Source organism: Phacochoerus africanus, chromosome 9 (genome assembly GCF_016906955.1).
Source record: "Phacochoerus africanus isolate WHEZ1 chromosome 9, ROS_Pafr_v1, whole genome shotgun sequence".
Lineage (NCBI taxonomy): Eukaryota > Metazoa > Chordata > Mammalia > Artiodactyla > Suidae > Phacochoerus > Phacochoerus africanus.
This window is the reverse complement of record NC_062552.1, coordinates 118,979,176-118,995,920: the sequence shown is the minus strand read 5'-3', so window position 1 is coordinate 118,995,920 and position 16,745 is coordinate 118,979,176. Positions and strand designations below refer to the sequence as shown.

Genomic DNA, 16,745 nt, shown 5'->3' with positions numbered 1-16,745 from the left:
TTAGGGATTTTAGCGGAAGAGTTTTGACGCCTCTGGAGGGATGCTGGCACAGACGTAAGATCCCGTTCGGGAGGCTGGAGTGTCAGCAGGACTCCGGAAGTGGGTTTCTTTGGTCACTTCGTTGGTCATTAAAGGACCCAGCCCCTTCAGCCTGAAGGCCGTGATCTGTCCTCGGGTGCTCTGTAAAGTATAAAGGCACTTTGATTTTTCAGTTTTATTCAAGTGAAGGTCACTGAGTCAGAGTTTCTTTGCCCACGTGTTCATGGGTCTTGCGTCTGGCACCGTCACCCTCAGTCCCCAGGGTGCTTTGTGTGGTGCTGACGTCATCTTCAGCCTGGCCTTAGATCGAGCTCCTTCAGAGCACTGTCAGAAATGACAGTCAGCACGCACTTTACCGCAGTCGTTTCTTTGGAAATTGCCTTAGGATTGCTTTTCTTGGTGGGTTTTTTTCAGGTACTTAGGAAATTTCGAGCTCACGAAACCAACCTGCTGATTGCCACGAGCATTGTGGAAGAGGGTGTTGATATACCAAAATGCAACCTGGTGGTTCGTTTCGATCTGCCCACAGAGTATCGATCCTACGTTCAGTCTAAGGGAAGAGCAAGGGCGCCAATCTCTAATTACGTCATGTTAGCAGATACGGACAAAATAAAGAGTTTTGAAGAAGACCTTAAAACATACAAAGCTATTGAAAAGGTAAGAACTGAAAAACTCACAGGTATGGTTTCTTCAGGTAATTTTATATGTGTAAAAATAGACAAAAACAGTCTCTCTACAGAGAATAGTCTCAACTGGGGTATGCAGTGTGTGTCTTACAAGAAAGTTGAGAATAATTAATTACAATGAGCAGCGATATCTTAAAATAAAGTAGCAGTGAAAATGGTCCTAGCGATTACCGGGGAAACGCCCGGCAAGTGCACTTTCGTGTGGACAGTGTAGTGACAAGTTGATGGTGTGAGTTGTGGAGTGGTTTGAGAGTGACGACATAGCCCCTGTACTGATGCAAGACTGGTGATCACACTGGGTGGGGGTGCGGGTGGGGGGGTGCAGGGGTGTACAGCGCCTTGTAAGCCTCGTTGCCGTTTGGAGGATGTCTGCACATGATGGCCACTGGGAAGGCTGCCCTGGGAGAAGTTTTCTGCCTCGGGTGACTGTGGAGTACTGGTGTGTTTCAGGGAAAGGGCTATTTCATGTCAAGAGAGGTTTTTCTGTAGGTCTAGAGCCAGACAACTAGTGGCAAAAAAAAAAAAAGCATTTGTTCTTATCAGACACTTTGTTTTTAAAATGTCCAGATCTTGAGAAACAAATGTTCCAAGTCTGTTGAGAGTGGGGAGACCGACCTTGAGCCCGTGGTGGATGACGACGACATTTTCCCCCCCTACGTGCTGCGGCCCGACGATGGCGGTCCTCGGGTCACCATCAACACGGCCATTGGACACATCAACAGGTATGGCCTCAGGTCGTCTCTGTGGGGCACTGTGATACTGCAAGATTTAGATCAAACCTGTGTTTGGTTGTTTACCTTTTGCAAACAATCGCCAGTCTTTCCATTTGTGGCTTGTAGTATTGGGAGGAGAGAAAGAAAGGAAGCTGCTTTTTTCCATTCGTTATTATTATTATTATTATTATTTTTTGTCAGAGGGCAGAAACAGTATTGTGCAGTAGTAAATGTTTGGTTCCCGTTGGCAAAGCTGACATAATGAAGGCATGTACTTATTTTAATTAAACTGAAAGTGATTTTGCAGTGCTCACTGTTTTCTTTCTAAATCTTGAAATTGTTTTGGGCCATGAATGTTGAATTTTCCATTAGCAGTGATGGGAGATTATGATAAATAAACTTTAAAAAAAAAATGCTCTGTTTTACCTTGTCCTGAGTTGGTGACAACATTTCAAAGAACGAAGAAAAGCAGATATGTAGTTAGATTATATACCAGGATGAATTTCATGCAGAGGTAAAATAAAGGAGCAGCAAACAAAATTTTCTTTTTAACTTTTTATTTTGAAACAGCTTTTTTTGAACTTTAAAACATTGCAACAAGACAGTGAAGGACTCCCTCGACCCTTGAAAGCGACCCATTCGAGTTTCCCTTGGAAGTGAAAGAATCCAGTCCAGGACCATGAGTTGTGCTCATTTTTCACGTCTCTCTAGTCTCCTTCAACCTGGAACCATTCTTCAGTTTTTCCTTGACTTTAGTGACTTTTAAACTTTGGAAGATGCTAGGCCAGTCGTTTTGTAATGTGTCTCTCAGTTTGGGTTCATTTGACATTTTCTCAGGATTAGAGCCAGGTTGCGCATTTGGGGCCAGCACGTCAGGGAAGTGATGCCGCGTTCCTCCTGTTCTGTCTAATCAGCTGGCTCGGAGCTGGTTTGTCCTTTTACTCTGGGGGTGGCTTTGATCACTCACCTAAGGTCTGCCAGCTTTCCTTCGGAGAGTTGCCTTTTTCCCCTTTGTAATTATTGAGTATTTCACGGGGAGATGTTTTGAGATGATATACAATTTACTCTTCTTCCCGGTTCCCCCATTAGGGTAAGTACCTGAATTATTTCTGTGATGTCTACAAAATGGTAATTTTCCAATTCCATTATTCTTTCTGCATTTGTTAGTTGTCGTCTTTCCTATTAGAAAGCGCTTTCGCTTTTCTCTGTTCAGTTTTTCCTTGATGTTTTTATCCAGTGTGAATGAATGGACTCTTGTTTTATTCAGTAGGTTGTAGTCTTCCTCTTGTTCATTATTGATTTTCAGTTAAAACTATCTAAACTCTGACTGGTGGGGCCCCTCCAGTCTAGCTTCTGTGTCTTTTTAACATGTTACCATTATTCTTTGGACATGTCCTTATTTTATGGCACACTCAGACGTTTCTAGATTCATATTTTCCCCGCCCCAGCCTAGATACTAGCTGTTTGTCTAGAAGGTCCTGATTCCTTTCAGTGGAGAGTGAGTGGCGTTTAGGAACCAAGGTCTGTGCACGAAGTGTGTTCGTCAGCTCTGCAGCACAGCTGTTACCGGGCTTCTTGTGGATGGGCTGAAAATGCATTTATATATTCACATACGTCTTCATATTTATTTCTGTATCTGACTACCCATCTGTTGTTAGTAGCTTTATTTTTAGTATGACACCAGAGGGTTTATCCTAGCTTTCCTCTTTTTCATGTTTGTTCCTGACTTTTTTTAATAGTGAGAACTCTGACTCCCACTGTCCTCCACGTAGTCCCCTGGATGTCGTCTCCCTGCCTGGAGCCAGGCTCCTTCTCTGCCGGGCTGCTGCTCTGCCGGGCTGCCCCGTGATCAGTGCTCTCCTCGCACAGGCCCCGACTTGCAGCCTTGCTGCCCATCCCTCCGCCCTCCCTGCCTGTGTCCTGCCCCCACGGGGTTGCCTTCCTGCCCCAGCACCCGTCGTACTCGGGCTGCAGCTTCCCCTAGGCCAGCTTCTGGCCACTCCTGCCGCTGCTGCCGGGTGGTCTGCGTGCTCTGCCGCCCTCCTGTGTGTGAGCGCCGGGCTCCCGCTGCTGGTGCCTCCGTTGCACAGGCCCCACGAGTTGTTGGCGAATGCAAGATTAGCTTGTTCCCTGTCTGCCCTTGCCACAGGTCACTGCCCAGCGGCTGCCCTGTGGGAGCGCAGGCTCCACAGCATCACCGTGGGGGGTCCTCTCAGACCGCACTGTTCCGTCTTAGTTTGAAGCCGTGAAGCTCCAACTCCACATAAAAACGCGGATCCAGTAGAGGGAAAGCGGGACGTAAAACACAAAAACTTCAGAATGCGAGCGTCACTACACGTTTTTTCTTCTGTTTCTCAGTGGTAGACTCAGCATCAGTTTCTTTTTCTTCACAGATACTGTGCTAGATTACCCAGTGACCCGTTTACTCATCTGGCTCCTAAGTGTAGAACCCGAGAGTTGCCTGATGGTACATTTTATTCAACTCTTTATCTGCCAATTAATTCACCTCTTCGAGCCTCCATTGTTGTAAGTTTAGAAAAAGAAATGATTGTCCCTTTTTAAAGTGTGTCATTAACGGATTTGTTTTCAGTTTCTCTAAGACTGTACACGCTATAGGTAAATTGGCTTCAAATCTACTTTAAAAAGTAAATGTATTAATCTCTTTTGTGGTCAACCACATAATCAGATCTTCAGGAGACTTCGTAATTTATAGACTCTCAGAGTTTGACTAGGTGACCTCTGAAGCTTCCCCTAAGAGCTTATGGACATTTCTGAAGAGTCACTCAGCTGTGGCTGAGATACTTAGAGGGACATAGAATTCTCTATGTCCCTTAGAGGGACATAGAATTCTCTAGAGCAGTTGGACTGCTCTAGTTATTTTGTGGTTGACTTGAAACCCTTTTAAAATCCTATTTTAAATTTTAAGGGAATCCTGAATTCCTTTTACAATTCGTACTGAAATTTAGATTCCTCAAGATTGTAAACTCAGTTATGACTTATTTAGGTTTTACTTAGATGACTATTCCGATACGGAGATTAGGATTTTTTCAAAAACTTCTTGACAGTTTTCAAAATGAAGACGTCTATCTTGGTAAATTTCAGCATTAAAGTTATGAGGGGGGAGGTTCTGCCTGTGTTTTATGTGCTAATAAGAGAGCTCCAAGCAGGTAACAGTGGGCGTGTTTTTCGTTACTTTCAGGGCCCCCCAATGAGCTGTATACGATTGGCTGAAAGAGTCGTAGCTCTCATTTGCTGTGAAAAACTGCACAAAATTGGTAAGAATGTTTGAAGAACACATGCAAGTAAAGATAAAGGGAGAAACAGTGTGAAACAACAGCGTGTCCAGGGCTCCCGGGTCGGCCTCGGAGGGTCTCGTGGGCTCTGGTCTTGGTGTGCTCTGGTGAGGACACACGGGAGCGTGTGAGGAGACGGTGCCGTGAGAGGGAGGTGCTGTGGTTTCCATGCTTAACAGCTGTACTTTATTTGCTCCCATTTCCTGGCCCCTCGTAAATACGTAAATACACAGAGGTCTCCTAGGAAGTGTTGACTCGTCAGCATTTTTGTTTTGTGTTTTCATGTATCAGTCTCTCAGATTAGTCTGTATTCGTGTACAAATTAAAACTTGTTTTTAATGGGAAGGCTCATTTTCCAATGGCATCTGTCAGGTGATAATACGTGCTGTTTTCCTGTTTAGATGGGTTCTTTTTTGCGTTTTTTTTTTTTCTTTCTTCAGGGCCGCACTCGAGGTACATGGAAGTTCCTAGGCTAGGTGTTGAATTGGAGCTGCAGCTGCTGGCCTACACCACAGCCACAGCAACACGGGATCTGAACCACGTCTGCGACCTACACCACAGCTCATGGCAGTGCTGGATCCTCAACACACTGGGCGAGGCCAGGGATCGAACCCACATCCTCGTGGATACTAGTTGTTTCCACTGCGCCACAACGGGAACTCCCTAGGTGTTTTATTTTTGCACCTCAGAATATAATTTGCAGTCCCGATCATATTAAATGTATGAGTGCCAAAACAGACTTTACCTTAAGTGTCACATCTGGTTACCTTTCTGTTATTACAGGCGCAGGTGCTGCAGTTTTCATTCCTTTCCCAGCTGCTTCTTGGCATAGTGCTGTTTTGGATCACTCACTGGTTAACTAGGCGAAGTCAGGGTCATGTTCTCGTTCACTTTCGTAGGTGAACTGGATGACCATTTGATGCCGGTTGGGAAAGAGACGGTTAAGTACGAAGAGGAGCTTGATTTACATGATGAGGAGGAGACCAGTGTTCCAGGAAGACCCGGCTCCACAAAACGAAGACAGTGCTACCCAAAAGCGGTTAGTACTGGTTGGAACCGGTTGAAACTCCAGCCTTTCTGACTTGTTATTTCCTGCTCTAAGGCCAGATTCCTTTCCCAGACCCTCAGAGTTAAGCCCTTAGAGCTCAGCCCACTCTTGATCTCAGCTCGGTCCCGTCCTGCCTGGTCCCCGCTTCTCTCGGATCAGCCCCGTCGCTCTCACACGGGCCCTGTGGTCTGTCTCACTTGTTTCTCTTCTCAAAAGCATTCTTGGACGCATCTATCAGATTCTCTCCAGAATGAGTTAATTTCATTTAAAGAGACGTTCTTTTTTTTCTTTCACTTTAGTGGTAAGATTCTTGCTTCACCTTTTGTTTGGTGCTAAGACCAAAGAAGGTTTGTATGATAGAAAAGGCGAGTGCCCATCCACGATGAGGGGTACACATACCTGTCAGGAGTTAGGACGCGGCCTGACTGCAGTCAGAACTGGTGTTTTCAGGGTATCGGGTGTAGCTGGATCTGCGGCATCCTGACGGGATTCACGCATTGAGCGCATCTCTGAGTCTGACTTCCAGCTGTAGCCATACTGGGTTGAAGTTACTTATTTAACACATAGTTGTTAATATTTTCACCTTATAAAAACCCCAAACAAAAGCGAAAAATCTGCTCTGTGCTTTCATCTTAGCTTAAGTGTGTGATTTTTTTTTTTTTCCGGTCTTCTTAGGGCCACACCTGAGGCCTATGGAGGTTTCCAGGCTAGGGGTCAGATTGGAGCTACCCTGCCGGCCACAGCAACAGCAACTCAGGATTCAAGCCACATCTGCTACCTATAGCACAGCTCACAGCAAAGTCAGATCCTTGACCCACTGTGCAAGGCCAGGGATCGAACCTGCATCCTCATGGATGCTAGTCAGGTTTGTTACTGCTGAGCCAGGATGGGAGCTCCTGATTCTCTTGTTTTATTTTTGTGATTTTATCGTTCTCACTTTTAAAAAGTTTGCACCCAGCTAAGCATTTTCGAGATTTGAAATCATGTCAGTTTTTCAAAAGTCGTGAATTAAGCTATCCAATTTTCTGAAATGCGTATTTCCTTCGTGTCCAATTTTCCTGCTATAACATTTACCCCAGAGATTACTGGACTCGTTGCCTATGATAAATTTTATCAGTAAGTGTTTTGAGAAGCAAAGTACTGTCTTGTATCCTGTTTAATTAGTAGGTGCATTGAGTGTTACCTAATATTCCATTAACTGTAACTATCTCTTGGCCAGCATTTTTTTTACCTTTTAACTATAGATATGTTATTGAGCCTCAGAAGCTGCAAGACTGTTGGGTGGGGTTGTATGAGTATAGAAAGTTTAGGAACAATTTTAGGTTAATTAAGTTATGGTTTACTCCCTTAATAGCCATCGAAAATGCTACTGATTTGTATTGTCGCTGAAAGCTGTTCTCACTGTAGTACCTGGAGATAAAGAGAAGGTTATGACAATTTTTGTTTTGTGATTCTGTTTGTAATGAAAAATATGTATGTGTACATGTTTATATAGATTTATTCTGGGATGTATGCGTTTATTCCAGAAGAGGCTTGGGGGATGAGGGAGTGTATCACAGCGTCAATACAGGTTGCCTTTGAGTTTCAGGATCACATGGGATTTTTAAAAATGTGGCCACCTTTATTTTCTGAGATTCTACAGTGAATAAAGACTAGGAAACGCAAGGAAGAAGAGTTTGTGCTCTAGTCAAAAGAAATAGATCCAAAGAATAGTATTTTTTTTAAAAAGACCCTGTAGCATTTGATTGTTTTATGTAAATCCGCTGCCAAGAGCTGAGCCGTGCCGGCTCCAGTGGGGTGAAGTGATTAGGAGGTCTCCTGACTTGGGTATTTTCTTAGTTTTTTTCTCATCATCCCCCCAGCCGCCCCCCGGCCGTACAGCATGGGGACCAGGTTACACATACATGTATACATACTTTTTCCTCCCATTGTTGTCATCAGCTTTTACCAAAGTCAGGAACAGGTTTATTTCCTTGCCAACATCTGGAAAAGAGGTTAATGCACTTGAGCTTGATGCTTAATGTTTCTTTCTCATCCCAGATTCCAGAATGTTTGCGGGACAGCTACCCCAAGCCCGATCAGCCCTGTTACCTGTATGTGATAGGAATGGTTCTGACAACACCTCTCCCCGATGAACTCAACTTTAGAAGGCGGAAGCTCTATCCCCCCGAGGACACCACAAGATGCTTCGGAATACTGACAGCCAAACCCATACCTCAGGTAGACAGCTGGTTGTGTTGAAAGAGCTCGCTTTTTTAAAAAAGAAAAGCTACTTCAAAGTAGCTGTCTTTTGTTACCCCAGAATGTCCAGTACTTAAAAAGTTGACACATCTCTTCCGTTTTCCTAACGGAAAGCATCATTCCTCTTCTGAACTTAAATGTATACACTGGACTGAAATATCTGTAACCGCAGGGGTGCTTTCTTTTCTTTTTGCTAAGATTCCTCACTTTCCTGTGTACACACGCTCTGGAGAGGTTACCATTTCCATTGAGTTGAAGAAGTCTGGTTTCACGCTATCTCTGCAAATGCTTGAGCTGATTACAAGACTTCACCAGTATATATTTTCACATATTCTTCGGCTTGAGAAACCTGCACTAGAGTTTAAACCCACCGACGCTGACTCAGCATACTGTGTTCTACCTCTTAATGTCGGTAAGACGGGCCCAGCCCCTGCGGTGTTTCCGTATACTAGCTAAATAGTGAACGTTTTGCTTAACAGTAAGCTTAGTGTGTGTACTACAGAAATCTCTGGTAACTCTGAGGTAGATAACCTGCAGTGAATGTATAGACGGAGTAAGGATTGTACCTGAATTACTGTGTTTTAACCGAAGCTAAAGGGTCTTCTTCTTCCCGAAGTTAATGACTCCAGCACTTTGGACATTGACTTTAAATTCATGGAAGACATCGAGAAATCAGAAGCTCGCATAGGCATTCCCAGTACAAAGTATTCAAAAGAAACACCTTTTGTTTTTAAATTAGAAGATTACCAAGATGCAGTTATCATTCCAAGGTAGGTTTTTAAGTGGGAAGCAAGGTGGCAGTGGGACTTTGTTTCAGAAGATTCACTTATTTAAGTAGAGAATGGAAGTGGACTGTGGCTCCGGCATTGACGTTACTAATAGAAAATTTAGCTATCTCTTCATGGTAGGTCTGTTTCTTTACTTTAAAAATAAAACCTCAGGGAGTTCCCATCGTGGCGCAGTGGTTAACGAATCCGACTAGGAACCATGAGGTTGCGGGTTCGGTCCCTGCCCTTGCTCAGTGGGTTAACGAGCTGTGGTGTAGGTTGCAGACGCAGCTCGGATCCCACGTTGTTGTGGCTCTGGCGTAGGCCGGGGGCTACAGCTCCGATTGGACCCCTAGCCTGGGAACCTCCATATGCCGCGGGAGCGGCCCAAGAAATAGCAACAACAACAACAACAACAACAAAAAGACAAAAAATAAAATAAAAATAAAAAAATAAAACCTCAGGCATTCCCATCATGGCACAGCGGAAACAATCCGACCAGGAATCGTGAGGTTGCGGGTTCGATGCCTGGCCCCGCTCAGTGGGTTATGGATCTGGCGCTGCTGTGGCTGTGGCGTAGGCCAGCAGCTGTGGCTCGATTAGACCCCTCACCTGGGAATCTCCATATGCCATGGGTGCGGCCCTAAAGAGCCAAAAATAAATAAATCAATGAAACCTCAAACACTGTTGGTGAAGGGATTTTGCTTTGTGAAGGTCAGGTCATCTAAATAATGTTGAAAGGCTCTCTTCTTAAAGCCTCCATCCTTTTAATCCCCAGAGTCTTACAGAGTTTGGTTGTAAATAATAGTTTATTAAAATTGTTACGAAGAATGATATTATTAAGTGCAATGAAAACAGTAAATTATAATGCTTTGTTTCTTTGTAAAACATTTAGGGGATGGAGTTTTGGAGCAATAAAATTAAACAAAGTACTTTTCAGAGAATTAGAGTACTGAAATAATAATTGTTACTGGATACTGATTAAAGAATTAGAGTATCCAGTCTTTGGTTCTCATTTGTTTTTCTTTTTTCTGTTTGTACCTTAAAGCTGTATTTTTTTTTTGTCTTTTTTTGCTATTTCTTGGGCCGCTCCCGTGACATATGGAGGTTCCCAGGCTAGGGGTCGAATCGGAGCTGTCGCTGCTGGCCTACACCATAGCCACAGCAACACAGGATCCGAGCCGCATCTGCAACCTACACCACAGCTCCCGGCAACGCCGGATCGTTAACCCACTGAGCAAGGGCAGGGATCGAACCCGCAACCTCATGGTTCCTAGTCGGATTCGTTAACCACTGCGCCACGATGGGAACTCCCTTAAAGCTGTATTTTAAGTGTTAGCCAGCACAGCTGGTCAATATCATAAATGTGGAGTAAAGACAGTTTATGTGGCAAGTGTCTTTCATGTGTAGCATTAGTAATGTGAGAAGTATTTACTCGGTTGTTTGGGTATTGAAAGTTTTCTGTAGTGTTTATTTGATGAAATTAAGAGATATTTAAAAATGCCATTTTCGCTTTCATGTGTTATCAGAGCATAGACCGTAGTGTCAAGTAGAGAGCGTGGAAAGTCGGTGTTTACTTGATGTATAGTTTTAGTCTTAAATCCGCTTGAACTATATTATTTAGAATTGCAGTTTCGTTAATGTTATTTATTTTGAACTCTTACTTTAAAGTCATAATTTGCATTTCCATATTAAAAACAGTTGTGTTTTGAGAAAGGATGATTTAAACCGGAAAGTCACTGGTACTTTTTCTTTTTTTAGGTATCGCAATTTTGATCAGCCTCATCGATTTTATGTAGCTGATGTGTACACTGATCTTACCCCACTGAGTAAATTTCCTTCCCCTGAGTATGAAACTTTTGCAGAATATTATAAAACGAAGTATAACCTTGACCTGACCAATCTCAACCAGCCGCTGCTGGATGTGGACCACACATCTTCAAGGTAGGGAGCTTTAGCAGTGACGTTTTGATTTTATGTGCGGCACTGTGTCCAGCGGTCAGTAGGCAGATGTGGAGGTTCCTGGTCCCCGCTGCCCACTTGTAGACCCTGAACTCGGGAGGTCACTGGTCCACAAAATTGCCCAGAGCGTGGCCCCGGAGTCTCCTGTTTAAAGGAGCTCCGCAGGTGACATGTGGGCACACTGAAGTTATGGGACCACTGTGAGGGGGTACTTGTTTTTTTGTCTGTTTGATACAATTATTTTGAAATTTTTATAGACTTAATCTTTTGACACCTCGCCATTTGAATCAGAAGGGGAAAGCTCTTCCTCTGAGCAGCGCTGAAAAGAGGAAAGCCAAATGGGAGAGTCTGCAGAACAAACAGGTAGTGAGTTAATTAGCAGCAGCATAACTTAATGTTTTGAAAGATAAGTTTGAATTTGATATAATCAAGCGAATCGAGTGCCTTCTGAGTATTTCGGAAATTGCCCAACCCTTAGACTTTGTTTTGTTTTGATTAATGTGCCGTATTGACTTGGATTTGAAGGTCCATGTGGTAAGTATGAGAGGTTTGGCTTCTGTACTTGGTCCACTGACGGCAATTGTATCATGAAATCATCCTTATAAAATCCTAGGATGAATCTCATTTTCTTTAAAAGGTGATTTTTAAAAATACTTTTAAAAATAAGATTTGCTAGTGTGTGCTTTTTGACTTATTTATTAGTCTTACGTTTTATTTTTTATTCCTCGTGCATCTGCTTTATATTTATATGTCCACAATTTGTGTTTATCCACATTTTTGCTTTGCTCAAAGATCCTGGTTCCAGAACTCTGTGCTATCCATCCAATTCCAGCATCACTGTGGAGAAAAGCAGTCTGTCTCCCCAGCATCCTTTATCGCCTTCACTGCCTTTTGACCGCGGAGGAGCTAAGAGCCCAGACGGCCAGCGATGCTGGTGTGGGAGTCAGATCACTTCCCGTGGATTTTAGGTATGCCTGTGCTATGGGCCAGAAAGAACACAGCTTGTGAAATCCTGTTTGCAGGAGAACTAAATTAAGGCCACATTTTAATTTTATGTAAAATGATTTTGGAAAGATTAGAAAGAAAAAGTGGATGTCTGCTTAATACATGAAAATAACGCATCATTTGGCTCCTAAGTGAAAATCTGTACATTGGGCCATTGGGTCTAATGTTCTTGGAAAGGGAGGGAGAGGTGAGCCTTAGGTCAGAAATAATCATTCCTCCTTCAGTGATGGCAGTTAAAGTGAGAATGAAAACAGCTGTTACGTGCTGACATTTTAAGACTCTTCCTCTTTTATAAAATCAAATATATACGAAAGAGCAGTTGCCTCAATGTGTTCTTTCTCTTCCTTATTTCCTTCTCATAGTCAAGTCTCTGCACTTGAAGGGAATTACTGGCTTAATCACCCCGATTTTTTTTTTTTTTTCTCTTTAGGGCTGCACCTGCAGCCCATGAAGTTCCCAGGCTAGGGGTCGAATCGGAGCTGCAGCTTCTGGCCTACACCACATTCACGGCAACGCTGGGTCCTTAACGCACTGAGCAGGGCCAGGGATCGAACCTGCAACCTCATGGATACTAGTTGGGTTTGTAAAACCACTCAGCTGCGACGGAAGCTCCTGAGTCACTGGAATTGATTTTGGTTATCCATCCAGTTGGCAAGACCAAGATGGTTCAGGAATTGAGGAACTTTATAATATCAATAGTCACAGCCACATTTATTTATTGAGTAATTACAATGGTGTTACATCATGGTTTAAATGCTCTAGTTCATGTTAGATCAGGTAATCATTAGGGCAACCCCGTGGGATAGGAATTGATGGTTTCTCCTGCATGTGTGGAAGCCAAGGCACAGAGGAGTTAAGTCAGTTGCCTGAAGTTACCCAGATAGTTAACAGGCTGGCCTGGGGTGCCAGCTCACGCAGTCTGTGGCTCCAGGTGCCACAGGCCGCCGCAGGCTTCATGATCTACGCGGCACACCGTGCTGTGGGGTGGGGAGTAGAGCGGGGCAGTGAGCCACATCTCACCGGATCCGTCACGTGAAACTTACTTCTCTGCTCAAGCAGGACCATTGTTTATTGGGATCTTTGTTTATCTGCTGTTTATTTAAATTGCTCTTGCTCTCAGCCGAGCCCTTTTGAAGGATCTGATGAAAAATCGTAAAACTGTCTTTGCAGATACCCCAACTTAGACTTCGGGTGGAAAAAATCCATCGACAGCAAATCTTTCATCTCAGTTGCTAACTCCTCTTCAGCTGAAAACGAGAACTACTGTAAGCACAGCCCCCTCGTCCCTGAACATGCTGCACATCGAGGTGCTAACCGACCCTCCGCTCTCGAAAATCACGACCACACGTCTGTGAACTGCCGAGCGCTCCTCAGCGAGTCACCTGCTAAGCTCCCGATCGACGTTGCAACAGATCTGACAGCAGTGAACGGTCTTTCGTACAATAAAAATCTTGCCAATGGCAGTTGCGACTTAGCTAACAGAGACTTTTGCCAAGGAAATCATCTGAGTTACTACAAGCAGGAAATACCTGTACAACCAACTACCTCATATCCCATTCAGAATTTATACAGTTATGAGAACCAGCCCCAGCCCAGCGATGAATGTACTCTACTGAGTAATAAATACCTTGATGGAAATGCTAACAAATCTACCTCAGATGGACGTCCCACGATGCCTGGTACTACAGAGGCTGGTAAGGCGCTTTCGGAAAGGATGGCTTCTGAGCAGAGCCCTGCTCCGGGCTACTCCCCGAGGACTCTTGGCCCAAACCCTGGACTCATCCTTCAGGCTCTGACCCTTTCAAACGCTAGTGACGGATTTAACCTGGAGCGGCTCGAAATGCTCGGCGACTCCTTCTTAAAGCACGCCATCACCACGTATCTCTTTTGCACTTACCCTGATGCTCACGAGGGCCGCCTTTCGTATATGAGAAGCAAAAAGGTGAGCGACCGTCCTTTTCTTTCCAGTGCTTAGAGGAATTAGGCAGTGTGCCTAAGAGCTTCCAGGGGTTGGATGACTTCCCAGGGTGAGGAGAGTTGCCGGCAGGGATTGCCACGCCTGGCAGGGCGGCGGACATGGTAGCTGAAGCTTCAGGTGCACCTGCAAGGGAGGGACTCGGGTCTGTGCCTTCTGATGGAGCCCTTGGGTGTGGGAGGCTCGCTGCTCTGCGGGCCTCATTCGGTGATAGACCCTCGTCGGCTCTAATAACTGCTTGTGAGAGGGTGTGCCTGCCGGATCCTGAGGGAGCATAAAGACATGGGCCACGTGGTGGTTGCAGCAGCTTGTGCTTTAACCTCGTTGGGTTCAGAACTTATTTGGGGGGCGGTACTGCCGTGGGCACCAGGCATAGGAACGCGGAGGAGACCCAGTCTGTCGTGGAGGAGCTTGTCTTGGCAGTTTGGAGAGTCGGGGAAGGGGAGGGTCGTGTCCAGTGTGAGGAGAGGGATGCGGGTGCTGAGGGCGTGATGCCCCCACCCCGAAGAAGGGCTGTGCTCTCCTCCTTCCCATGGGGTTGAGGTGCAGGAAGGAAAGAACGAAGATACAGTGCTTCAGTGACGAGAAAAGAGATGTCACAAGGCACCAGTACCTGCTCGACAGGTGATACAAAGCTGCAAAGCCCGCAGAGGAAGGAACAGCCCTTGGGGTCAGGGAAGGCGTTGCTGGGAGGGGTGTGTTTCTAGTGTGCAAGCATCGAACAGATGGCAGAGCCTGCCAGCACCCGGCGAATCAACTGGCAGAGGTAAACGTGTGGACGTGCCCGAGAAAAGACTAAAAAGGCAGGCGAGCTGAAGCTGTCTGTCCAAGACCTTCGGCACTGAAGCATCTGCGCCTGTTTTGAAGTGTCGTGGGCGTTGTTGCGTGTCGAGGGCACTTGGTGTGTGAGGGGTCAGGAAGGGTGGGAAGGTCGTGGTTGTACGTGGTCCCTCTGGTAGCAGGACGCAGCGGCGTTGAGAGGCACCGCCAAACCGAGCCACGTGATCCTTCGGGCCTTCGAGGAGGTCCAAGCTGACCCAGGAAACGAGGGAGATGCGGAGTGCAGCAGAGAGGAGGGTGCTGCGGGCAGCGGGAGCTCAGAGGAAGTAGCCATTTCAGCAGATGCTTCCACGGTGCTTGCTCTAGGCAGACACTGCCCTTGTCTCCTATAGCTGTTACCTAATTCTACATGCTTTTGTTATTTGTGGTCTCATTGATAATTGCGTGTACTTTCATTATCCCCGTTTTATGGCTGAGGCTGCCGAGGCAGGAGAGGTGAGCTTGGCAGGTTTGTGGCAGAGCCTGGCCAGTCTGGCTTTAGGGACTGTGCTCTGACCCTGACACTGACCCGCCCTGGAATATGGAGCGTCTGCAGCCCTTCTCTCGTCCCATCTTCTCAACGAGCCCCTGAGAGGTGGCCCATGTGTCCCCTTTTGGCACGTGGGAAGCTCCTGCCTGGAGAGTTTTGTTGGCTCATGTGCGGGCATGCAGCTGGCATGGGATAGTGGGGCGCATGTTTGTAGCCAAGCCCACGCGCACCCCGCTCTTGCCGGCAGCCTCGTGGGAGACAGCGCTGCAGGCCGTGGGCACCGCGGGGCCGGGCAGGCGGCCGCGGAGGGCGAGCGTGGACTAGGGAGTGGATAATCAGGAATTGGGGACTGGGATGCAGTGGGGGAGGTGGTTGCAGGTGGGAAAACTCAGAGCCTGGGTGTAAAGTGTATGCTGGATGCTTTCAGGTAGGAGAGTGAGCATTTTCCTTTTCCAAAGCTCACCCACCTAACTTGCTGCAGAAACACTGTCTCCGTGTGCCCACCCCCCAGCTGCTCCTCCGGGGACCCCCATGCACCTGCTGTCGGGCCTTGTCCACTGCGTGTCCCCTCTCCACACCGGGCCTGCCTGTCCTGTGTCGCGTGCCTCGTGTGGGTCCTTCCTCCGCGCTCTCCCTTTTCCCTCCTGCCCACCGCATCTCGTTTCTGATGTGGATTCCATCCCTTTCAAGTCCCTGTTGCACCTTCTCCCCTCGCTGGCCTCACGATCGTGGGTTCTTAGAGTGCGGAGAAGGAAACTTGCATCTCTTTTGGTTGTGCAGGCGGCTCGGGGAAGCACGTTGGCCTCAAGTGAGGTCGTGGGTGGACTCCCCTCCCGGCGTGCAGGCTTGGGGACCGAGCCTCTGTCTGCTGCTTCTCTCACGTGTATGCCTGTCCCCGGGTATTAGTTACATGGAAAGAGGGGCTCATGAAGTACTTAAATGAAAAGGAACCCAGTTTGTTTCTCTTCTTTTTTTTTTTTTTTTTTGGCTTTTTAGGGCCACTCCCACAGTATTTGGAGGTACCCAGGCTAGGGAAGCTATAGCTGCCAGCCTGTGCCACAGCAATGCAGGACCTACACCATAGCTTATGGCAACGCCAGATCCTTAACCCATTGAGCGAAGCCAGGGGTCGAACCCGCAACCTCATGGTTCCTAGTTGGATTCGTTTCCGCTGCACCACAACGGGAACTCTGGAACCCAGTTTTTAGAAAACAAAAAGCAAGATTGACAGTTCTAGACCTTGGTTCCCAAGTAAAAAATTAGATAGAAGTACTGTGATTTGAGTAAAGTAAAGACGAGATGGAGGCCTTAGGAAAGATAGTAACACTGTTTTATTGAGGCAGATGAACATGGAATTATTGATTCTTTGTTACCTTTTGCTCTGTTTAAAAATGGTTGAACAGAATGCCTTAAAATGCCATCCAAAACAAAGGATTCATATTTTAGAAAGTGTTGCAGTTGAAATCATATTTTAGCTTAGGTTCCAGGACTGTAAAATTATTTTAGCTCTGCTCAGTGCCAATTTTCACCATATAGTTAGAGTTTGTGGTATTTCCTCTTTTCTGATTTCACTGAGAATATTGCGACATCTTGGACTCACGTGAATTTGGATTCATTTCTGTGTCAATGGTCCCGATTAGCAATTTCCGTTGTATACCATCAGATTACTCAAGAGTTGAATGTTTCCTAGCATGAATAGGTAGAAAA

At 45.9% G+C, this 16,745-nt stretch overlaps 1 protein-coding gene across 15 annotated transcripts in view; it reads left to right on the top strand.

Moving 5' to 3' along the window:
* The window catches only part of DICER1 (dicer 1, ribonuclease III), a 70,996-nt gene that overhangs the window by 41,518 nt on the left and 12,733 nt on the right, over window positions 1–16,745 (top strand). For 9 of the 15 annotated variants that reach the window (XM_047797215.1, XM_047797210.1, XM_047797216.1 and 6 more), the window contains 12 exons: window positions 454–696; window positions 1,293–1,447; window positions 3,832–3,964; window positions 4,638–4,713; window positions 5,631–5,770; window positions 7,820–7,999; window positions 8,219–8,432; window positions 8,637–8,790; window positions 10,549–10,731; window positions 11,007–11,112; window positions 11,542–11,717; window positions 12,925–13,696. In XM_047797215.1, coding sequence (XP_047653171.1) covers window positions 454–696; window positions 1,293–1,447; window positions 3,832–3,964; window positions 4,638–4,713; window positions 5,631–5,770; window positions 7,820–7,999; window positions 8,219–8,432; window positions 8,637–8,790; window positions 10,549–10,731; window positions 11,007–11,112; window positions 11,542–11,717; window positions 12,925–13,696 — 2,532 coding nt within the window. Of the gene's footprint in view, window positions 1–453; window positions 697–1,292; window positions 1,448–2,008; window positions 2,584–3,831; window positions 3,965–4,637; window positions 4,714–5,630; window positions 5,771–7,819; window positions 8,000–8,218; window positions 8,433–8,636; window positions 8,791–10,548; window positions 10,732–11,006; window positions 11,113–11,541; window positions 11,718–12,924; window positions 13,697–16,745 lie in introns of those variants that run through there. The other 6 variants (XM_047797219.1, XM_047797218.1, XM_047797220.1 and 3 more) reach the window with 6 other exon arrangements.